This window comes from Clupea harengus, chromosome 4, assembly GCF_900700415.2.
Source record: "Clupea harengus chromosome 4, Ch_v2.0.2, whole genome shotgun sequence".
Classification (NCBI taxonomy): Eukaryota; Metazoa; Chordata; class Actinopteri; order Clupeiformes; family Clupeidae; genus Clupea; species Clupea harengus.
Genome location: NC_045155.1, coordinates 28662578 through 28686151, shown reverse-complemented (window position 1 = coordinate 28686151; position 23574 = coordinate 28662578). Strand labels below are relative to the sequence as shown.

Here is a 23574-nt window from a genome sequence, read left to right as displayed (position 1 = left end):
GTGAGAATGGGCAAGCACACCTCTTCCTCACTGACCCTGAGTACCGGGGCCCCCCAGGGCTGCATACTCAGTCCCCTCCTGTACTCCCTGTACACGCAGGACTGTGTGGCAACACACAGTTCCAACATCATCCTGAAGTTTGCAGACGACACTACCATCCTGGGTCTCATCTCTAACAACGATGAGACCGCCTATAGAGATGAGGTAAGGGGCTTGGTAGCATGGTGCCAAGACAACAACCTGTCTCTAAACATCTGCAAAACCAAGGAGATGATTGTGGATTTCAGGAAGCTACAGAGGGGGGGTCACAACACCATACACATCGAGGGAGCTGCAGTGGAGAGAGTCTCCAACTTCAAATTCCTCGGTGTGTACATCAAGGATGACCTTACCTGGTCCATGCAAGCGGACTCGGCGGTCAAAACTGCCCAGAAGCAGCTTTACTTCTTGAGGAGACTCAAGAAGTTTGGCATGTCTGCTAAAACTCTGAAAAACTTTTATAGATGCACCATTGAGAGCATCTTCCCAGGTGGCATCACTACCTGGTACGGTAGCTGCTCCGCTGCCGATCGCAAGGCCCTGCAGAGGGTGAAGAGAGCGGAGCGTATCATCGGCGGCCATCTCCCTTTCGTGCAGGGCATCTACAACAATAGATGCCTGAGAAAAGCACGGAACATTGCTAAGGACCACAGCCACCCAGGCTATGGACTATACTGCTGCCGTCTGGTAGACGCCACTGGAGCATCCGAGCACAGACTACCAGAGTCACAAACAGTTTTTACCCCCAGGCTGTAAGGTTTCTGAATCAGCAACACTGAGCAGTCGCCATCACCTTGTACTTCATACTCATACAAACACACTTGCTATATATGCACCTATTTTTATTTAATTTAATATTCCCCACCCTGGAAACTGCCCTTCTTGTATTTCAAACTGTTGTTACTTGTTATATGTTATATGTTATAGTGTTGTATGTTATATTTGGTATATGTTATTTTGTTACCTGTTGTATGCTGTCGACTGCGTAGATGTTGGCTGCCAAGTCGTAAGAATTTCGCTGCGCTGAAGCAATTTGGTGTATGCGACAATAAACACTTTGACTTTAATGTCATGTTTTGCGTATATTTTCTTCCTGTTAGGATTGTACATTTTGTATTCACCTCCTGCTATATGATTCTTTGAATATCTCTGATTTTCTACGTCACTGACCTCCTCTCCCCTTAAAGATGAAACTCACCCCACCTGGTTACTATGGTTACCACTTTGTAAACAGGCAGGTAGGCATGGCGGCAACACGGGAGGCAGGTAGGTAGCTATCAAGCTAGGCAATATACTGTTATATAAATTTGTTATATAACTAGCTACGTGCTTTTGAATGACACAATTCGATTACTGTATACAGTATACCTTACACTTTTGAGTTGTGGTTGAAGGTTATCGGGTTAGCATCTGTTTTTGCTCTGCTTAGCCTATTTCAGGCCGGAGGCTTACAAACAAACAATTAACGTTAACCTAATGTAACGTTGCTCATCGTGCCAGCTGTCTAACTTTGTGCATCAAATTAACACTAGCGATAGATTTATCCTAGGGATAGATTTCAAATGTAGTCTGGGTCAACAGTTTAGCCTCGGTCAATTTAATAAGGCTTCTAGCAAAAGCTAAATTGGCTTACCACTAAATAATCCACTGCTTTAATGTTACCACATTCCCAAGCTATACGAAATAGGGGAAACAAGCTATTACAATAATACAAGGAATATAAATAAAAAAGTTAAAGAAAATAGAACAGGTAAAAACAGTGAAAGTAGGCCAATGCTCAGCAGTTAGTTAGTGATATCTATGTCCCACTGTCACTAAAAAGTTACTGCATTTCCAAGCAGCCCCTCGTGTGGCGTTTGGGAGCTGCCGGCAGCGTGCGTTGTTCCCAACCGACTGTCCCCCAAATCGCTTGGGCAATGAGATGCGAGCAATGAAAGGCTCCCCGGAGCTCGGCCCCGGCTGCTATGACAACCATGTGGTGAGCTGAGCACTAGGTCTGGTAGGCCACTCCATCCTCACTTGTTGTGTAACGAAAATGAATAAGAAATGTCAATTCTGAGCTTTCCAAATGAGTACAAAACAATGGCAATAAACTCGTAGGCCCAGCGTTTTTTCCCTTCTGCTTTCAGATTGGCACTGTGTTGTATGACATCCAGAAAAGACCAGAGAGCAAGAAGGGCTATGTTTTAGCAGCAAGAACAACCGCACGTTTCCGCCCACCCGCCCAGGTAAGCCAACTCTCAGGGAATTCTATCATCAACCTTGAAAGATTATTAACAGCTTTGCTAAGGTTTAATGCCATGACAAAACAAAGTATGACAAGGGTACTATCACATACAAAGTCCAAGAGGGGCCATTAATGTGAGCAATCTGTCTTTGCACACCATTGCATTTATGTGCAAGCACACCATGGCAGCATACTATTAATATCTATTAAGAGACAACAAGGACATTTTAGGGGGAAAAGAGTACTCAATTTAAAGTACTACATTTAATTTCTTTAGATGGTGAAACAAGCATCTTTTTAACTGTTTTGCAGGCAATGCTGTACATAAGATTCTAAATGTGTTTTAATCACGTTTTCGCAATTCTCCTTCTCTATCTTTAGACGGTGACCCCCTCACCACAGAAGTACCAGCCAAACTGGGCCCTGTCTAAAACAGAACCTCCAGGGAAAACCCCTTTCAACTCCACCACATCCAGACTCACAGTCAAGAATATCGGTGCCAACTTAAGCCCAGGGTGAGCTGTCTTCAGTCTTCAGTCTCAACAATGATCAGAAGCAAACTTCTGGATGGCATCAGTGTTGCTAAGCCATGGCTGCCCAGTAGATGTCACAAGACATGCACATACCATCAGAAACAGTTATGAAATCAGCATTAGAGACATAGGCATCTTGTCAAGTATTGCAGCACCATCTCTGCTTTAAATTCTGTTACAAACAGCTTTGTGGCTCTTCCGTTATGTGCCTGGGGCAACTAAGTACCCTCAGAAGCAGGTATAGCATGTCAGAGTCACATAAATACATTCTGCAGAAGCGTTGGAAGTGTCAATGGTGATGCTGTCCTCCTGTCCTTTCCATCCCCAGCCCAGGGACCTACGCTCATGACACGGCTGCCGGCAGGAAGGTGTGCTGGCCCATGAAGTTTGGCTCTCCAGACTGGAGTAGCCTGCCGCAGCTGAAGAGGAAGGCGCTGAGGACGCAGGTGAGGGAGAGAAATAGCTTTGATTTTTGTTATCTCTAAAGTCTTGCCTTTGAAGAATTCACCTCTAGTCAGAGAATGTTTATATCCGTGTTGTCCTCCACTATTATAAAGATGACCTATTATGCTTTTCTGGGTTTTCACTTCACTTGAGTGTGTTGTATAGCTTTTCGTGCATGTTAAAGGTCTGCAGTTACAAAGCCCAAATCGCAACCATTGACATTGATGTGTTAGAGAAGGGCAAGAGAGAGGGGGGACTTCTCTCCCTTCATTCACTACATGGATATCAGGGTAAACCATTGCTCCATTGATGTCCTATTATTTCTCTCAAGATTGTTAAATGTCTATGTGAAGCCATTTAACATCATCCACAAGTGGTTGTGATCACTTTGAGTGAGTGCCTTTTATTGGTCAGCTGATTTTGAGAAATGAAACGCTGCTTCGGGCTATGCTGCAAATAGTGTTTCCCGGTTGCTATGGTTATCTAGTAGCTAAGGAACATTTTAAATAACTTTAAAAAAAACTTTTGAAGTTCCTTTTAAATGAAATGATAGCTAGGTATCCAGCTGATGTTACATTCTCCTCAATTTAACTCTGGGTGACTGTGCAGCTTCATATTGACACTTATTGAGTTCATAGGCCCTTCATATTACTAATGCTAGCAACTACCAACTGTTAAGATGGTTCCGTAAGATAGAGATAGCTAGGATAGTTCATAGCTAGGCTAACTGGCAAGAGACCTGGCATGGTTTACACTCTATTCCCAGCTGCATGAATGCACGGTAAGTACCATATGGGGAAACAATGCATTCCCATGTATAGGATGCTTCTGAGGATTAACCCCAGGGCTGCAGACATTTGGATAATAGGATAATGTGTTCTCTTTTAAAGGTGTGTTTTTTGATTATAATCCATTAGATTGTGTCCAATTCAGCTAAATTCTCCTCATGTGCCTCTAGCTGTCCATCCAGTGTGCGCTTACAAATAAACTTGTGTTCCTGCACATTCCTGGCTCTGTAAATGGGAAACAAACAAAGTGAGGGAGAAGAATGTGTTTGATGTTTGTTCGATTTTGTTCACCCAACCTTCCTTTGGATAGTCCTCCCGGCAGCCAGAAAATGTGTGCAGCCATGTAATGCCCCACTATTAGACAGGCAGGTGAATTAAGGTGAAAGAAAGCAGTAATTCAAGTATGGAGGGAAGGGGTGGGAGAAAAAATCGAAACAGCGTAGAATCACAATAGTTTTCAGCACACTATTACATTGATGCAGCAGTGCCAAGTATCACATTTATTTATTTAAAATTATGATGTTCATTTTATTTAGGGACATACATCTACTATGACAACATTGCTTCTGTGCTCTGTGCCAATTCCCACCCCTAGAATGTTTATTAACATATAAGAATGGGAAGGTCACAGCAGCTAGCAGCGGGTTTAAAGTGTAGCTCACAACCATTAAACCTCTAAAGCTAAGGGTGTGAGTACCTGCCCTATGCTTGGATAGTCGACCCTGTGAAAAAGGATGTGCTCAACCAGCCTTGTTTCTGAGGAATCCTTCTGCAGTCAGGAAACGTTTATACCCCTCCTACACTCCCCATTCCAAAACATACAAGTTAATTCCACTCCCATTCCAATTAAGCAATAAGCCCCAAGAGGCCGTGTTTTGCGCTGATTTTAGAACAGGTAAGGGGAGTTGTTAGGCACTTTTCTAAAACTGTCACTACAAATATCTGATATGGTTTCATTAAATAACGGCAATTACATTTAAGAAACAAAATAGTTTAATAACAAACCGTCATTCTTCCGCCACTACAAAGTATAGTTCCTAAATAAATCGTTGCCACGCAACAGCCAGAGGGAACACTTGCGCTACCGACAAAAAAGGGGTGCTTATTTATTCACATTCATTTGTATATCGCCATTAATAGTGCAATTGTTGAAATAGTTTTCAACCGCGCTCCTCTTTGCTGGTGCAGCGACAGGGGTATCTTGATGTTGACGCTTGTGGTCCAGATGATGTTTCAAGGATGTTGCTCCACTCCTTCCTCTCGCTGTAATTTGGACGCCAGTACGACGCCATAATCTCTCTCCCCTAGGCTAGCGTCAGCTTTGTAACGTCTTTCTTTCTTTGAAATATTCAATGCGCAGTAATATGGAATGTTATCATAGAATGTTATGAGGACAACTTGAAAGTTTATGCTGGATTTTACAACGGCATGGAACGCGATTTAGCCAATCACAATCAAGGATTGGAACAATCAGTTTTAGAAAATCTGTTATACAGAGGTCTAAGCTCCTTTAGAATGTTGCAAAAAGTTCCATTGAACTCAATGGGCTATCCCAACATTCAGAGGTCTGATTTTTCTTTATGTAACAGGAGCTATAAGGGGGAACCCCACAGCCCTGTTTAAGTAGCCAACTACGCCACCCTGGGAATTGCACCCAGAGAATATTTAAACTAAATGTCCCAATAGGCACATCAGCCCTTAAGAACAGGTTCGAAACACACCACACAAGAGTCGTGAATTCCACAATATGTTATTTATTATAAAGATATGTAATTATGAGGTGTATGCTTATAGAGGGAGAGATGGACCTAGACAGACTGAGAGGTTAGTCAAAGTAGAAAAGGCATTTATTTAATAATGAATAAAAGGGCTTAAACAATCAGCACCCTGAGGTTCAGGGCTGACAAACACGCTAGGGAAGGGAATTAAATGGAAACAAACTATAGCAGGCAGAGACTTACCTTAGAGGGGCGGCAGGCTAACTGGGAAGTGTGCTTCAGGACTCACACCACCCTTGTGAAGGCAAACACGGCACAGCACACGAAAAGTGACCAGAGTGACACAGCAACCACACAGCAACCAATGATCACGCGTGAATATGCACTGACGGGACTCCACCACCAGGTGACTAGCCCCCCTCCAGGATAGCACAATGCCTGCTCATACAAACAAAAGGGGATAAAGGAAATATGAAAACACCAGTCGACCCCAGCTATAGGGCAAACACACATATACAGGGAAACTACAGGCAAGTTAGATTCCCCTCTCACAGGATACCTGAAGTACTAAAAGAACTATACACATGCAAACGATATAAACAGAACACAGGAATAAACGCGTGCTGTGCACGACTATGACCAGGTACTGAAATAAAACACGGACCGCAAAACAACTCGTATAAACCAAAACAAAAGAACGACAAGACAAGACAGCAGCTCGTGTGGTGACTCCAGCCCTCCACCAGGCCGGCTTGTGTCTGCAGAACACAAATCATAATTAAAAACCTAACGGAGGTAAAATAATGGCAATAGGGAGATTTAAATAAAATACCCACGTTACTCGGAGACACAGGCTGCCGCGGGAACGTGCGTCCTCACTGGAACTAGAGTGAACCACCGTTCTCGAGGTCAGCGAAGGAGGAGATGATCACAACACCAGGCTACAATAAAGGACGAAGTTAGTCCACAGTGTGATATAAATTCCACGCAACTGGCTTAGAGGCGAAGGCAACCTACCGCGGAAGAAACAGGAAGCCACTCTGCACAGGAGGTAGCGATTCACAATCTCCAGATATTGCACACTTCCAGGCTTTTATAGCCACACCCAAGCAATGGCCACTAATTACTCAGGTGTGCTGAACGAGTGCAGTGACGTGAGCATGGTGAATTCATCTCACTACATTTACATTCACTGCTGGAAAAAAATGAATGATCGCTGCCATTGGCATAGTCCCTCAGAAGAAATATAAAACCAAAGACTCCCATCATGGAGTTGTAAAATATAACAGGTTTATTCAGGATCAAGCCTGCAAAATGCTAATAGGTTAATTCTGTCTGCTTGTCTTGTGAGGTAGTGTTCATCATTTTAAATGGATTTTGTAACTTTACAACTGTGTATGCTGTCGAGACTACATTCCTGTTCTTTCCTCAGTGAGACCTTTTAATGTTTTCTTTTGAAAGGTGGGATGATTAACCGTTTTTATTTTCTTTTTCTATTTCTGTCCAGCTTCAATGTGACAAGGAGTTCGTGAAGCAGAGGAGCAGAGTGGTATACCTCCAGTTATACTACTCCTGAGTCAGCAGAGACGTCAGCAGGAGAAATGAATGCCCTGCCTGGATTTATATTTCTGCCTGCATTGTAAACCTGTTCCTGCACATCCTCCCCTTACTTTTTTTGCCAGTATTTTCAGGAATGTTACAGTTTGGACAGCCTGTTACTGGTTACTGAAGAAAAAAAAAGAAAGAGTAAGTGTTATTCAGAACCACATTTTTTACATCTTGCCTTACCTGCCTCCTTTGATGAAGTAACCAGGGCCTAGTATTACAGCCTTAACTAAGGAATATTGCCCTTGACAGCAACACCTCAAGCCGATTTTGTATGGTGATATTCTGTGTCAACTTATCACAATGCTGCTCTTGTCATGTGAATTAGTGAAATAAAGCTTCATAAAGCAGAGATCAGTTCTTATGCTGTCTTGTTTCAGGGCTCTAAGTTATGAAAGATCACACGTACAAAAATTAAGACAATACCATAACTACAGTTTAATAGGAAAAACAAACCCTCTTTGTATTCACACACAAACGTATTAGTTTGGGGGTTGGGTGGGGGTGATGGCAAAATAAACAAGACGTATCTTTCTTTTAAAAAGAAAAAGAAAAAAAGATCAGTCTTCTTCCACAGCTTTCACTTCAATATCAATCGTGACAGTTGAGTAAAACCTCAGAGCATCCCAGCTCAGTGAACAGCTCCAGCTCCTTTTCCGAGAGTTCACTTTAGCAACCATCACGTTGCCTGCCCTGAAGTCTCAGTTCACAGTACACAGAGGCAGAAAGCGGTTCAGATCCTGGAATCTGACTCCTTGGCTGTTGACTGATCGAAAACAAAACTGTCCATGAAAGTGTCCATTGAGTTTCTTCCTTACTTCTTCCGTCTGACTTTGGGTTTCTTGACTGGCCTCAGGTAGGGATTATCAATCATGTTCTCCTCGCTAGCCTTCACTGTTGGCACTACGCCACCAGAGGGCAGTCCAGAGTTCTCCTTATCTACTCCAGAATCATCCTGCATCAGAGAGAGAGATAGAAGGAAGAAATAAAAAGGTACATAGCTTCTTACTGTCCATGTCCTAGCGAATCCTTAGACCTAGCAGTCTGACAGGAAGTCTAGCGTATGAGGACAGAGCAAATCTGGAGGAGATTTAACCTTACATGGGTCGGTTCTGGGTGGACCTGACCAATATTCTGTTTACTACGCACGCTCCGGCTGCAGAAGCCACAGGGCCAGCCTCAGACTTACGTTGGTGATGTTGCCGGGGTTGTTCTCGCTGTCTGTCTGGTCGTCTTGCTCAGAGGAGTCCGTCTCCTCCAGTGCCTGCAGCTCCAGCTCAGACGGGAGGAGTGCATTCAGGTAGGGGATAGAGCTCGGGCGCGCAGCGATCACTGCACACACAAAACCATAGTTAGCATCCTCTCAGGTGCGTAGCGCCACATCTGAAACAGTTAAATATGAATGATGACCTGGAGACACCTAGTGAAATATTGCAGTAGTAGCTCAACTTTGAAGTTTGTGATTGTTTTCCAAGCCAATGGATCAGTATTTATCCCATCAGTATTGAAATTACTCCCTTTCAGCAATACTGTTATTTACCACCCAATGCTCTGTTCTGATCACATAACCTGATCCCTTCATCTGACTGAGAACGCTTCTGAACTTCCGGGCTATAAATCAGGCTCGAGCAATTCCCCTTATCTAACATTTTTACGTTTGCAATCAGAATCAGAATCATGTTTATTGGCCAAGTACATTTTCACATACAAGGAATTTGACTTCGGGTTTAGTGGCTCTCAATGTACTTACACGGAAAATATACAGTATAACACAACAGTTTAGGATAAAAAAATATATATAATATAATAATAAAATATAATAATTTGTAGTCAACTGTTCATTACAGCGATGGCAAGGGGGAAGATGCTTCTTTTTTTTTTTATTATGTGGGAAGAGCGCTCACGTGGGAAGGCTGTGACGTCATCCTTGAAGAGGCTCTGGGTCTGTCCCGTCTTGGCCATGAAGCGTGTGAGCGCTCGCTCCACATCCCGCCTCTGGGAGGCAGCCTTCTCACGGACCACCTGGTAGTCCGACACTGGCTCCCGAAACGTCTGCGCAAACACACAACAGCAGAAACGGTCAGCAAGCAGACTAATGCACCTGAACCCTGGTCATGCCCTGGGCAGAGTACATATGAGTATCCTCTCTAATCAGGTAACAGATTCATTCAAGATTCATTTTCACTTTTTACTTCTTGACAGGCTTTGTCCACTCAGTGGTCAGCATAGCTATGACAGTGGGATTTTATGGTTAAATGAGAATATTTAATAAAATATACCGGCGTCTTAATGTATGTGTGAGGATCAGGGAATTCTGGGAAATGGCTGGGAATATGGGCGGGATGTGTGCGCTTCTGTCCAGCAATCAGCGCCTTGGGAATCACAGGCGGATTCGTCACAGGAGCTGAGAACATAAACATGACAGTAACAATTTAGCTCTTTTCTCAGAAGAAGTATGAGGTATATGCTATAGAAGACACCCTTCAACACAACTGATAATACATACGTGCTGTTATGACCATTCTCTGAGATCTTTTAGCATACACTGGCAGTGTGTCAACGTTGAAGCCTGTGGATGAGAAACAGAGTCGCACCTCTTAGAAACTTAGGAAATAAAAATCAAGGCCCTGAATATTTTTCTCCTGGACATTTTTCCTACAGGCATGCGGTAAACGACCAAGCTGCTTTCGCCACTTGCATGCCACTTGACTGTTCTGATCAAATTAACTATAACGTCTTGACCCCATGCTGAAACGTCGACCTATGAGGGCCACTTACCCATTTCTATTAGCGTAATCACCACATCAGGGAGTGTCGGTACGCTTCTGGCAGTGTGCTCACAGTATGTCTTTGCACAACGACCAATTTCCGTGATATCTGCAGGGAACAGGAGAGAGTTGAGCGCAGCAGAACAATGGCGGTAGCCCAAAATGAATGGCTACACCTCAAAAATAGCCGAGTCATGCTGCGCCGAAGATTAAATCCTGAACATGAACTGAAGCGTTCTAAAAGACTGGCACTTTCAAATGACAGGGAGAAGGCATGGGTCTGTGGGTACAGTCACTATTTATTGACCTTAAAGAGAAGAAGAAATCAATGTGGAGGCAATTTGATACTGCTAAAAACCAGGGAACAGTTAAGTTTACTTTCAAAGTGCCACAATTTTTCCAATCTCCCCACAGCCTGAGGCTTTCACAGTTACGGTCTAATCAATATTATAACAGTCCTAAATCAATCTGTTCATAAGGCTATGGACAGCCAGAACATTTCTCCAAATCCTTGTTAGGACAGCATTCTTCATGTCACTTTACTGTCTTTTATTTCAGTTTTTTATGTAAGTGCTTTTATTTGTTTTGGGGGAGGGGGGGGGCTGGGAGCTCAACAGCCTGGGGTTATGTTGTTCCATATGTCCAAGTCTGATAAAGACAGAGTAATGTAAGAGTAATTCTGTCTGTATGTGGATGAGGAAGAGGATGAAGATCAAACGTAAGTTCTCACTTACAGCTCTGCATCATCTCGGTGAGGGACTCCACTGCAGCCTTCTCGGCGCTCTCATAGCCGCACTCCGTCAGGAGCGAGCTCACTACCACCTGAAGGGTGCGGCGACGCGCCAAGTAGTAGTTCTCCGCTGGACTAGTGGATGCCTTGTTCGTGCCAGAACGCTGGAGAGAGGAGGAGGTAAGAATTGTTGTGTCAATTCAGTTTTAATATTATTATTATATCACTGCACATATAATATATATACATATAGGCCTCTCTATCAGTGTATTTGCACTACATTGAAAATGTGTTTCCTAAATGTTTCTTAACTAGTAATAGTCATACTATAATTATGAATTAAGCGCCACTCACAACAATGCACTATTCAGTTGTTATAGTTAGTCAGTTATTATTATCATTTTACTGGCGTTACTATCAATTGGACAAGGCAGTCTGGTAGGACACTAGCCAGTGTTATGACAACAAAGAGATTACAGTATCTTTGATGACCACCAGTTCAGCCCACCCACAATCCCTGTGTTGTGCCCATGTGAACTCACCAGAGACAAATAAAACGTCAATGTCAGCAACTAGCTGCTGTCAAGAGGCATAATACGTTGGCTCACTAAACGTTGAAAACGTCAGGCACCTCTCTTACATCTGGCACAATACATTTTGGACAAATAACGTTGGGAGGATAAGACTTAACTTAAGCAAGTTAGGTATCTACCTAGCTACATCAACATAGTGTTTGGGCTAAAGGTACTCTAACGTCTTGCTAGCTTACAACTCTCATACATACAAAGCGGTAAGAGCACAATGATGCCACATATGTCTGGATGAATGATACAGACAGCAAACCTAGCTGACATGATTATGCATCGAGTGCTGGCTAAATTACCAAAGTTAGCTTGTGTTTGGGGGCTAACGTTATGTAGCTAACGTTAGCTATTGTTCTCCTAAAACACCTTAAGTAGATAGAAAACATAGCTGTAAAGCTTGAATTTACATCGGCATGAATACTTCAAAACTATTCGCCCAGGTTAGCAATTTTGTTAAATGTGGCAACATTAATATTTAACAGGAGGTTGTTGTAGACACCGACCGTTTGTCTCGTTAGGCTAACTAAGACAGCTATTATACGATAAAAAAAAGAATGCAGGGTTCTCTTACCATTCCAAGATTTAGGGTATGGCTACCCATTACCGCCGGATCTGCCATCTTCACCACACTCTGTAGTCGTCAGGTACTTAAGAAACAACAATTAGTCTCCTACTTTGCTACATTTTCTACCTCGAAAAAAGGGTATTTTCCTAGCGGTGTGTGATAGCTAAACTGGGCAGACGACGTCACATCCGTGTTTTGCATTGTACGGACTGGAAATTCTTTGCACACATCGGCCAAGAGGATTGTACCTATGTTAATGCATAGAGTTTCTCAAAGTACTTAACTGTATCCATCTGATCTGCATTGACCCACAAACGGATATCACACATTTAAAAACACTGGGGTAAAGCCACTTCACATAATTACGGTAACAGTCTGTTGATTAAAACGAAATATTGCTTTCTAACCAATGACTGTCAAAAGGTTTTCATAATCATTGTGTCTAACTGTTGTCTGATAAACCACCAAATAGCACCTGATTCTGCACTGGAGCAGGGCCCGATTAATCGCAAATGCAACTGCTATCGGGGCTTTTATACTACTTCAAATAGAAGTCATAGGAAGCTAACTTTATCATCTTGTGCCCACACAGTCATACTGTTGTGCTGTAATTTCACCCAACGATACGTCTTGGATCAGTGCAGTGCATCCCCAAGACCAGTCAGCAGCCTGTGAAAAACATATACTGAAGATCAAGAAGTTGGCCACACACCTGTGCATTGTGTACGCCTCTCGTCAGTGTACCAAAAATACCACCTATTCATACACACTTTCAATTCACAGACCTCAAATGCAAACAGATGTCAGCTATTTATTGCATTTCAGCCAAACATTTAAATGCAAAAGTACAGTTACTTTGACAATCTTTATCCTACAAAAATATATATTTTCTGCCACAGAAAAAACAACAACTTGACACTTCGGAATCTCAAACAACTCAGAAACCCACTCAGCATGAACACGGAGAAAAATGAGTTTCAATGTGTTTGACTGGCTATCAGTGGTAGAAGTGCTCGTGTGTCAGAAGTATTCAAAACTGTGAGCTCAGATGAAGCACCTGAATGTACTGCCAACAGTGTAGTGTGTGAGGTCATAATTATGTCATAACTTCGTAGTGTGAAGTCATAATGCTTTAAGAATCGGGTCCTCTGAATCCAGTGCTTGAATCCTGTTTTCCAAACTCCATCTTGTTACAATTTGTTTTGTGAAAGAGGTCAAAAGAGAAGAAGAAGAGAGAGAAAAAAAAGAAAAGATGAACAGAGGTAGGAGGAGGAGGACAGACATAACAGACAGCAGACATAAACACAAATTTCAAACTTTCTCGAAAGGGAAGAGGTGTTTTTTCTGCCCGCGTTTCTCTCGTTTGCTGCCGGATTGTTTGGGCGTCTCCTCCTCCTCCTGCCGGTTTTGGGGCCAGGAGCTGGCCAGTGAGGGGGCGTCTGTGGACGGTCCACCTCCCACCTCCTCTGCCTCCTCTCCTGAGGACAGACCGTCCACCCCTCCCTGCTCCCCCTGTCCGATCCCCGCTGGCTGCTGGGTGAGGCCCTGTTGTCCGTAGCGACGCTTCAGCCTCTCTCGAATCAGAAGACCTTTCACCAGCAGAGTCCAGTTTGACACGACACGCTTCTCCCGTTTCTGTTGGAGCCACAAGAACGCAAAGGGCAGGTTCATGAAACACTGTGATGTGCTTATGGTACACGTACACACACACACACACACACACACACACACGAAATGTACCAGAGAATGAGAGCAACTTTCTCGTTTATGAAAACACACTCAGTAGAAAAATGCTGACACGAACAAAACCACAGCTCCACTGAACTACACAATAAGTACTTAAGTATGCAACTGATTACCGGTAGTGAAATTAGACAGAAATATATGGAGCTATTTATAATTAACATTTTGCACGGATACATTATAAATCAAAAGATAAACACAATGTTTCCCATCATTATACCGTGCACACTGGTTTGGTAAAATGTACTTTTTTTCTGGGCATTATAAAATATGTAGAACTCAGCCAAATACAATTAGTGTGCTTTAATGCATAAAGCCGGAATTGATATTCTAAGAATGTCTCGATAAACAACTTTATCACCAATGCAATTTGTACTGGGCTTTTAAGGAGTCTCATTGTCCATGAAAATACCTGAAAATGGGCTTACTTCACCGATTGCTTTAACACACTCAGGTTTTCTGCATTTACCTCTATCTCTTTCTTCTGCTGAATCTCTTGCTCGTTCTCCCATGCAGCTCTCAAGATCTCTTCGTGTTCCTCACAAACAATGTACCCATCAGTACTGAAATATACACAGATTCATTAGTTTACAGCTCGTTTGGCATAGGTACCAATGATCATGCAGCAGTCTCTGTTCTAACAACCACAGTCCCCCTCATTGTTTTTTTCCTTCCCGCATACTTACACTGCATGAGAGTAACCGCCGTGGAAGTCGAAACCGGTCACCGCTAAAGCACAGTCTATATCCAACTTCCTGGCTACTCGGTGCAGATTTGGCAAACGCAGGCTGACGCAACCGATGGGCATCATGCAAGGCTTGAACATGTACACATTGCCAAAGTCGTTGCGAGGGACCTGTAAAACGTCCACACACACACACACACACACACACACGATGCACAAGTCTTCAGCAACACAGAAAGTATCTTAATCCTACAACCTCTCAGAAACAAAAATCTACAGCCTTTCTGTGACTGCTCTGTGCTGATACACTCAAACACAAGCACTTGAGAGATGCCCCACCTCCCTGAGACTGATCAGTGCTTTCACACTTAAACACAAGCACTTGAGAGATGCCCCACCTTTCCGTCCACAGCCACGGGAGGCTGGTACTCCTCCGTCTGCCACTCCCCGAACAGAGGGAGGTCCTTCTCCACCTTGTGCTCGGACATCATGCGAGCCTTCCGGGACTGGTTGGAGAATCCCCTCACCATCTGCCACAAGGACAGCAGCAGAGAGGAGAAACACGTGGTGGTGGGAGGGGGACAGTGGGGGAGAGAGTTAGATCTACTTCAAGACATGTCCTCTTGTGGATATGATTCACACAGTCGAGCTCATCAAACTCTCTGAGCAACAATACAGAGATGTTACCTTCAGAAGTTTCTAAACTAGCCTCAGACTTTAACCAGAGGGCAGGACGAGAAACTGGATTTGTTGTTATAGATCTCTTGTTATTGCCAACTTGATAAGCAGTTCAAAGCTAATGCTGTAACATATCTAACACATTGTAGCTTTAAATTAAGGAGTGTGTTACATATCTAACACATTGTAGCTTAAAATTAAGGTGTTCGGAAGACAAGGAAATAAGAGACTACAGCATATCTAAGATAACATATCTAGCACATCTAATACACGATCATTTCAAATTAAGAGGCGTGTTGTCCTTTAAAGAGAGAGAGAGGACAAAAGGACAGAAGGATATAACTGGTACACACCTTGTATGGTACTTCTCCGAGACGGACAGTCCGTGCCTCTTTGAGCCATGTGTCTTTGGAGTGTAGCGTGTGGATACAGTCCCTACAACAACACGCACACACACACACACACGCACCAACATAAAAAAACATACACACACACGCACAAACATACACATGCATATACAACATAGCTACAAAGGGCAAATCTACACCCAAACTCTGAGCAGCCCTTGAGGAATAATCCCTAAAATAAATCAAAAGGTGCAACGAGTACTCTTAGAGACGTGCTGGTGCATCCGACACACTCACCTGGAGTAGACAGGCTCCCCCCTGCAGTAGCCCAGGATGGCTGCCGTGGGGGGGTACAGGGCCTCATACTTCAGCTGGTGCCTCTGCAGGGCGTACAGAGGGTGGCTCTTATACTCCAGGATTGAAGTGGGCAAGGCCTTGCTCAGTAGTTTGGCCTCCAGCTGGAGTAAACAAAGGGATGTATATTGTGTGTTATATACCAGCTGCATATGATTGAGTGTGTAAACATGTGAGTGTGTGTATGTGCTACTGTGACTGGAGTGTGTGTGTTTGTGCTATTTGTTAAAGTGACTATAACAGGATGAGAGAGTTTGTGAATACACAGTATGTTTGTGTGTGTGTGTGTGTGTGTGTGTGTGTGTGTGTGTGTGTGTGTGTCAGGCCTGTGCTACCTCATTGTCCTCCTTCTTTTCTCTCTCCGAGTCGGGCGCTTCGTATATATCCAGCGTTTCGTCCCACCAGTCCTGGTCGATGCGGCGTTTCCGTGACGACGTGAGCCAGGTGGGGTCATACCTCCTGCTCAGGTCCTTGATGTAGCCCTCCCCGTCCACGCCCACCACGTAGACCAGGGGCCGAGTGGCGTGAGCGGCGCACTTCTGCACCTGCCCCACCCCCTGCTCCACGTCTACACACACCCACCGGCCCGCCTCCTCCAGGTAGACCTCCAGCCACTCGTCGTTTCCCTTCCCCTCCCTCCTCTTCTTCCCAGTCTCCTCCTCCCCCTCTTCATCCTCCTCTTCACTCTTTATCTCCTTTTTGGTCTTCTTTGCCCCACTTGACCTCCTTGGTGCGCGGCTTTTGCCCTTTGCTACCCCTTTGCCCTTTCCCGCCCGCCCCTTCTTCTTTCCTCCTTCTTCCTCCTCCTCCTCGCTCTCACCCCCACTGCTCAGCTGGAACTCCTCTTCGCTGGACCTGTCCGCCTCCTCCTCACTGCTCTCATCCTTGTAGCTCACCTTTGAGGCCACGCTGCGTCTCGTCGTGTTTTTTGGACGCTGCCCCGTCCCCTCCATCTCTCCCGTTCCATGTTTCTTCTTCGGCCTCTTCCCTCCCCTCTCAGTCTTACCTTCCCCTCGGCCGGTGGCCGGACGCTTGGACCCGGGGGAGACCTTCGCCTCTGGAGAGGTCTTCTCTGCCGCACTCTTCTCTGTGGGTCTCTTCTTACCTGGGCTCTGGCTTTTATCAGCAGGAGACTTGGAGGTTTTAGGTTTGTCCTGGGGTAAGAAGTGAAATACCGTCAGGAAGAATCGCGTAGAATCACTACTACACATTACCGTCCAAAGAGATGGAAAAAAACTATAGGAACCATGACAGAACACCTACACACATGCATATATAAAAGTATCTCTATAATGCAAAGTTGGTCTAAATTAGCATGTATTCACATTTATACTCAAACACAAAGAACGCATATGTGGTTGCTAAGGATACACACCTTGGCGGGAGGCGGTTTGATTGGCAGGGGCTGCAGAGAGAGCACTAGCCTGCAGAACAGCTGTAGCGACCTCAGCACCAAGAGGAACAACTGCAGAGAGGAGAGGACAGCGGGGTCAAAGGTGAAATCTAAAACACCACGACAACCTGCTTAGTATGCATAATGTGAATACTAATGACACCAAAGCGCGAGCATAATGCAGTTCTTAACCATCAGAAAAAACATGCAAAAAAACGTAAATCTAAATAGTCTAAAAAGTTGAGCTCAACCTATTGTTCAGACTCAGGCTTGTCTGTATGTCTTGCTAACCTCAACCAGACTCAGGCACTACAGGAATCCTCCCCTTGCCTTTAAAAATAACTAAAATAACAAACAGTAAAAATAACTAAAATAACAAACAGTAAAAATAACTGGCAGTCAGGGAGGCCTGCCTAAGCTGGGTCATGTTGGAACTCCAGCTGCTTGTGACAGAACCCGAGGAGAGTCCTAGAGATAATGGAGTTTTCACAGAGCTATAGCTTCCATGTTTTTTCTGACCATTATAAGAGGGCAAAAGCAGGAAACCACAGAATGTCTAGTTAATAAATACAAAACCCCATATAAAACTTTTATGTTAATTGAATCCCCAGTGCTTGTGGCTTCTTACGTGAGTCATCTCCTCATGGTTTCTTACGGTCAGGCTCCCCAGTCTCCTCTCCAGCACCGCCATCAGCCCCTGCCCCGTCTCCTCGGGCAGCTCAGGGTTCAGCGTGAAGGTGTCCCCAAACCTGCAGACAAGGGTAGAAGACACGCACCTTCACATACAATAGTGTTACATGCCTATCTTATGCAATTGTATTGTGTTGCCGCTATATAAATAAAATTTAATTGAATAACTGCACTCAAACACAGACTAAACATCTGTGGTTGCTAAGGAGACACAGACCTTGGCCGGGGGAAAGTGTGGCTGACAGAGGCCACACACTGTAAGTGACACGTATTCACAATCCAGTCATGACATTTGTGAATTCAGGGGCTTATTTGGAATGCAGAAATTCCATGCGATAATAAGAGACATTGCAATTGTGGGAAATCCTTGAATTTGCAAAATCACAAGATCGCAAAATCCTGTAGGGACTGGCAGGTACTGACACACAATTCCACCTCAATACTGAATGAAAACTCACTTACCACTTTAAAAGGTCATTGAGAAATATGGTGTCGACCCGACGGATAAGTGCAGTGAAGTGGGAGGGCATGAGGGACAAAGTAATGGCTATGAGATCCGGTTCTCTGCACACATGGTTCCGGAATATTCCATTGGCCAGCAAACACAGCACATGAACCTGAGGCGCACAATGCATTATGAGTGTTTAAGTTGCTACATGACACAAGAGAACAATAGAAAGTAGGCCCATTTACAAAACGTAGAGGCATAACCTATCCATCATTTACTGTGACACAGCACATAATGAATTCTATAAATAAATCAATACCCAGTCGCTGATCACAACCAACTCTGCAGCAATTCCACACATAAACTCCTTGTTACAACAAGAAGCTATCCAATCAGGTGAAAAGGGTCTACCTTGTGTGTGTCTTCCACTAGGTCCTTGTTGAAGCGTTTCATCATCCGACGCAGGTAGCTCTCAAACTCTGTCTTCCTCTTCTCCCTGATGACACAGGACAACTTCTTAGAGCCTTTGGTGCAGGTACCAGAGTTATCAGCACTACAAGATACTGGAAGAAAGATAAGCACCCGGCAGAATAGGCATGCCGTGTTGTTCCCTTCCTGATATGGCTAGGATGTGCTTCATCCTGAGCTTTGCCCACTGATAAACATACCCAGTCTGCTACTCAAAATTGAGAAATGTACAGGTATTCTGGTTATCTTTTCCAAAACATTTTAATACACTATTTACCAACAAGCGATCATTTCCTAACTTTTCAATATCTTTCAACCACAATGTAATATCCATCATCAGGTAAAGGTACCACTTGGACTTTTTGATGAGGTTTGAACAGGGAAGGCCCAGTTTTATCCAGGAATAGTCCCAGAGTACTAGTATTTTTACTCTTGGCCCACTGACACGGCACCGGCGCTGTGGGAATGGAAGTGTGTGTGTTTTGACAAGTGTGTAGTGCTCCTCACTTCTGTTGTCTCTTGCGGGCGACTTCTGGGGTTTCAATCTCAATCTCCACAGGCTGAGACGGAATCGTCGGCTCCGCAGGAGCAGCGGGACCCAACGGCCCTGTGAGCTCTGAGGAGAGGAGGAGGCGGAGAGGAGGAGGACAAAACAGAAAAAGGAGGAAAAAGAGAGGGAAGGAAGATGGAGGAGGAGGCGAAGAAGTACAGATGAAAGAGTAAGACACAACCAGACAGACAGAGACATAAACACTGTACCGACAACTACAAAGGGATCAGCAGGATGACACAAAGCAGAGATGCCCAATCCTCCCCCTCAGTGCTTCCCTTCTGACACCGTAGTCTCACATACCCACTGGCAGTCCTGGCTCACCATGTGCCCTTGTCAGGTGTGAGAGAGCCCATCTGAGTGCCAGAGGCATGTACCTCTCTGACCAATATATAACAACAGCCCACACAGACAACAAATCAGCACTGGGTGACAAAACAATTAAGGGATTATATTAGAAAATCACTGTAATTTCGGCATTATGAGGTTTACTTGCAGCATACATCTTCCCTGTGTTGTGTCTACTACACTGTGGGAGACACGCCATGTATCTCATCAACCAGGGACACTATTACACTAACAGTATTACTAATAACTACTGCACTACTAACAACACTAACAGTATTACTAATACTATTAATACTACTATTACTATTACTAACGGGCCTGCCGGCTTGCGTGGTGAAACCACTACAAATGATCCAGAACGCGGCGGCGCGTCTGGTGTTCAACCAACCGAAAAGGGCACACGTCACCCCGCTACTCATTGACCTCCACTGGCTGCCTGTAGCTGCTCGCATTAAGTTCAAGTCACTTATGCTTGCCTACAGAGTGTTTGATGGTTCTGCTCCCACCTACCTAAATGCTCTTGTAAGGGCAAATGTTACACCCAGGATGCTGCGCTCTTCTAGTGAGCGTCGTTTGGCACTGCCGTCTGTGCAAGTACGGCAGTCCAGACTATTCTCATTTGTAGTTCCACGTTGGTGGAATGAACTACCCAGCACTACCAGAGCAGGGGCGTCCCTCTCTACCTTTAAGAAGCTTTTGAAGACCCAACTCTTCAGAGAGCACTTCCCGTCCTAACTGGCACTTCGACTAGTGCGTAACTTGCAATTACAGCAGTTACATTCTGCACTTCTTTTTATTTTTATTTCATTTTGTTATATTTCTTATGTAAAGTAGTATTTATTGTTACACCAGGTTCTATTGCTCGTAGCTTGACTATTCTCTCCCTTGTACGTCGCTTTGGACAAAAGCGTCTGCTAAATGACTAAATGTAAATGTAATGTAACTACTGCACTACTAACATTATCAGTCTCCTGGTTGCCACTACGAATGTGAAAAATGATTGAAATCTCATTCAATCTCTGACTGAAAAAAAAAAAAAAATTCTAATATAACTGGTCCGTGTAGCTGTCACAAGGGAAACTGACAATGACCCGACAAACCATCTAAATTCAAGTCACACATAGCCCAGCAGAAGAGGACACCTCACACAAAGCCCAGCAGAAGAGGACACCTCTAAGAGACACAATGGACACTCCTCAGGGGTGCAATCAGCACCCAGCACAGGGGTGAGAGAACACTACTGAGGGGAGATGGGGGGGGGGGTACAGAACAATGGCACACTGCACAGTCACTAACCTTCCACCTCCTCCCAATCGCCATCTTCGTCACTGTCATCCTCACACTCATCATCTTCATCTTCCTTTTTGGTCTCAGTTTTCTTTGCCCCTGATGCAACAGACACAGTGGGTGTTGTGAAGTCATCATCTTCAGCATCGACACTCATGGCTTCACGCTCCTCTTTCATTAGCTGGTCCTGGAAGTATTTGCTGGTGTGCTTCTTGGCAGGGGAACCATTTGCTTTCTTGGAAGTTTGAGATCTGGGTTTGGATTTCTTGGGGATCTCCTTGACTCCATTTTCTGAAGAGATAGTATTACATGCAGTGTTAAGTGCGGGACTGCTAGACTCAGTGTATTTGAGCAGAATATTAGACAGAAACATGAATATGACTGGATATCCTAGTAAGCGCACAAATGGATTTATGGTAACGTTATAGTAACCGCATTCTAATTTAACACACTTGTACACATGTCGTTACACTCAGGAAACGACAAGGCGTGTGTTTTTGAGAATGCACATTTCAGCAAAAGATATGCACGAGCAGTCATGCAGGGGTGCAACCCAGGTGCTGCACGAGCACCTGCAACCCTCTGACACAACTGTGTGAGCCGAATTTGACCTACATGGTTAATGCCGTACGAAATAGGACACAATGAACAAGTAGCCAGATTTTAGTGTAAATTGTTTGCACCGATATTCACTAACCATGCAGATGTGGGGTTCAGAGTACGGTTCACTTATTATGTTCTCGCCAGAGTTGTGGTAGTGGTGGGTTAGGTAGCTTTACATCGCAAGTCTGGCAGTAGTCAATGCGTTTGAAGTGACGCAAATAGTCTATTAGCATATTGCAATTTGTATATCAACTGATAAACATCGTTCTGTAGGTAGAATCGGTAAGGCTATGTTGAGTAACGTTAGGTGTTAATATTACCTGCAATCTTCTTCTGAGATTTCTTTCCTCCTCCGACATTGCCCTTTGCGACTTGCTTCAGTTTCTTTGTTGTGTTGCTTTTCACAGCAACATCTTCTGGTCCCTTATGTTTGGCCATGCCGCTGACTACCCGATATCACAGTCTATCAATAGTTGGTCATGGCATACACATAACAGGCTGGCACTACACTGACAGAAGATAACCACATGTACAAGTTGTGTAATTTCATATCCGCTGGTTATTCAACACAACAATGCCTCATGGAACATTTATTGTGTCGTTCGTCCTACTCGGTACGGTAAGGTGTCCCACATAGCCTACGTCATATCCGTATGCATGTTCAATAAGCAGCGCGAAATAGTTATATTAGAGAATAGACGGGCTTTTGTTATAGCCTATCTAGTGACTGTCTTCGATTGGCAATCCAATTGCCCTGATTGGTAACACGCTATAACCAGTTCCCTAAGTAGAAAACCTATACCTTTGTCTCAGTTCTCAAATGTTTCTCCTAACTGTAAAGTGTAAACACTATTCACACATTTCAATGTGTAAACGTTATTGTCATTTAACACATGCAATCAATTCAATAAGCTCAAGGCATCACCATCTAAACTCAATGAGCACAGCTTTTTCATGGTGGACAAACTAAGCCACAAAATTATGAATGCATTAATTAGCACAGCTATCAGAATTGCAGAATCAGTAAATAAGGGACATTGGTGTGTCAATATGCTTTAGAAATGACAAGACACCAGAGGGGTTACCAGAGGAGGACAAGCACAAAGGATGAAGAGAGAGACTACAATATCAAAGACAAGTAGTTTCATTATGATCATTCATCATGTGCTCATACATGGGATGACTATGATGAAGCTGGCCAATGGGTGCAGCCAAACCTCACGGTGAACTTACAAGTGCACCCAATTTTCAACATAATTTGCATTGCTGTTACTGCATCTGTATTGTAGGCTACTGTAAACACATATGCATGTAAGGACTAGCCTATATCTTGGACATTGTTCTCATTCTGATTTCTTTACAGTTGAATTCCACTGTAATGGGTGACATCAGTAGGCCTACATCAGACATTGTATTGCTAGAACTGAAAGGCAGACACTACCTCTGTTGACGAGCAAGAAACTGCTTGTCTGTAGGCCTAGTCAGTATGGTCATTGTCAAAAATGCCAAAGTGTGGAAATTCAACCTAGGGCAACAAGAGCACTCCCCATACATTATCATTTGGGAAAATGTCACTATAGTGCCCACCAGGCTGCTTTGGTTTGTATCTGGTTCAGTCACCATCCCAGGTTTGTCACATATACAGTGGGGAAAATAAGTATTTGAACCCCTGCCGATTTTGCAAGTTTGGCCACTTGCAAAGAAATGTGTGATCTATAATTGTAATAGTAGGTGTATTTTAACAGTGAGAAACAGAATATCAACAAAAAAATCCAGAAAACTGCATTTTATAACATTTATGACTTAATTTGCATTTGATGCAGAAAATAAGTATTTGTTTGTTTGTTTGTTTTGACCTATACATTTATAGGATATTTTAGTCTAATAAATCAAATAAATAGTGTATGTGATCCAGTTCAGCGTCATAGTCTACTATCATGCCGTTGCCCTTACCGATAGCCTGTCTTCTTGGTTCGAGA

At 43.9% G+C, this 23574-nt stretch overlaps 3 protein-coding genes and 1 long non-coding RNA gene across 5 annotated transcripts; 1 reads left to right on the top strand and 3 right to left on the bottom strand.

The window, feature by feature from the left end:
• The first annotated feature begins 1206 nt into the window (after positions 1–1206).
• Positions 1207–7704, top strand: LOC105900135 (protein pitchfork). Of its 2 annotated transcripts, none has more exons than XM_031566973.2 (6): positions 1207–1305; positions 1881–2017; positions 2169–2267; positions 2648–2781; positions 3128–3245; positions 7257–7704. In XM_031566973.2, exons 1-6 carry the CDS (start codon positions 1227–1229, stop codon positions 7323–7325), a joined length of 636 nt encoding a protein of 211 aa, XP_031422833.1. In that variant the 5' UTR covers positions 1207–1226; the 3' UTR covers positions 7326–7704. The 2 variants fall into 2 exon arrangements, with proteins under 2 accessions (XP_031422833.1, XP_031422834.1); XM_031566974.2 differs by having other exon boundaries at positions 1264–1305; positions 1878–2017.
• LOC116220375 lies at positions 4959–6873 on the bottom strand. Its single transcript, XR_004163616.2, has 3 exons — positions 6767–6873; positions 6586–6690; positions 4959–6187 (listed from the first exon to the last, which is right to left on the bottom strand). It is a non-coding gene; the product is annotated as an uncharacterized LOC116220375 (long non-coding RNA).
• A 64-nt stretch (positions 7705–7768) lies between the features above and the next one.
• On the bottom strand, positions 7769–12336 carry taf8 (TAF8 RNA polymerase II, TATA box binding protein (TBP)-associated factor). The gene is made up of 8 exons (XM_012827395.3): positions 12008–12336; positions 10857–11016; positions 10133–10231; positions 9861–9923; positions 9634–9758; positions 9259–9406; positions 8544–8686; positions 7769–8309 (listed from the first exon to the last, which is right to left on the bottom strand). The coding sequence occupies exons 1-8, from the start codon at positions 12053–12055 to the stop codon at positions 8169–8171; spliced, it is 927 nt and encodes a 308-aa protein (XP_012682849.1). The 5' UTR covers positions 12056–12336; the 3' UTR covers positions 7769–8168.
• Positions 12337–12799: 463 nt separating this feature from the next.
• xpc (xeroderma pigmentosum, complementation group C) lies at positions 12800–22215 on the bottom strand. Its single transcript, XM_012827443.3, has 14 exons — positions 21916–22215; positions 21002–21283; positions 19315–19423; positions 18751–18835; positions 18354–18508; positions 17830–17950; positions 17184–17273; positions 16144–16962; positions 15752–15912; positions 15461–15542; positions 14828–14959; positions 14431–14600; positions 14214–14307; positions 12800–13636 (listed from the first exon to the last, which is right to left on the bottom strand). The coding sequence occupies exons 1-14, from the start codon at positions 22031–22033 to the stop codon at positions 13313–13315; spliced, it is 2742 nt and encodes a 913-aa protein (XP_012682897.2). The 5' UTR covers positions 22034–22215; the 3' UTR covers positions 12800–13312.
• Between the last annotated feature and the right edge of the window lie 1359 nt (positions 22216–23574).

Coding starts and splice junctions, on each gene's coding strand:
- xpc (XM_012827443.3), bottom strand. CDS start 22,033: ATGGCCAAACATAAGGGACCAGAAGATGTTGCTGTGAAAAGCAACACA. Junction 17,274..17,829: donor ACCATGAGGAGATGACTCAC/GTAAGAAGCCAC, acceptor TCCTCTCTGCAG/TTGTTCCTCTTGGTGCTGAG. Junction 13,637..14,213: donor AGCAGAAGAAAGAGATAGAG/GTAAATGCAGAA, acceptor TGGCTCCAACAG/AAACGGGAGAAGCGTGTCGT.
- LOC105900135 (XM_031566973.2), top strand. CDS start 1,227: ATGAAACTCACCCCACCTGGTTACTATGGTTACCACTTTGTAAACAGG. Junction 1,306..1,880: donor GGCGGCAACACGGGAGGCAG/GTAGGTAGCTAT, acceptor ATTTCCAAGCAG/CCCCTCGTGTGGCGTTTGGG. Junction 2,782..3,127: donor GGTGCCAACTTAAGCCCAGG/GTGAGCTGTCTT, acceptor TTCCATCCCCAG/CCCAGGGACCTACGCTCATG.
- taf8 (XM_012827395.3), bottom strand. CDS start 12,055: ATGGCAGATCCGGCGGTAATGGGTAGCCATACCCTAAATCTTGGAATG. Junction 11,017..12,007: donor ATACCCTAAATCTTGGAATG/GTAAGAGAACCC, acceptor TCCTCTCTCCAG/CGTTCTGGCACGAACAAGGC. Junction 8,310..8,543: donor ACCCCGGCAACATCACCAAC/GTAAGTCTGAGG, acceptor TCTCTGATGCAG/GATGATTCTGGAGTAGATAA.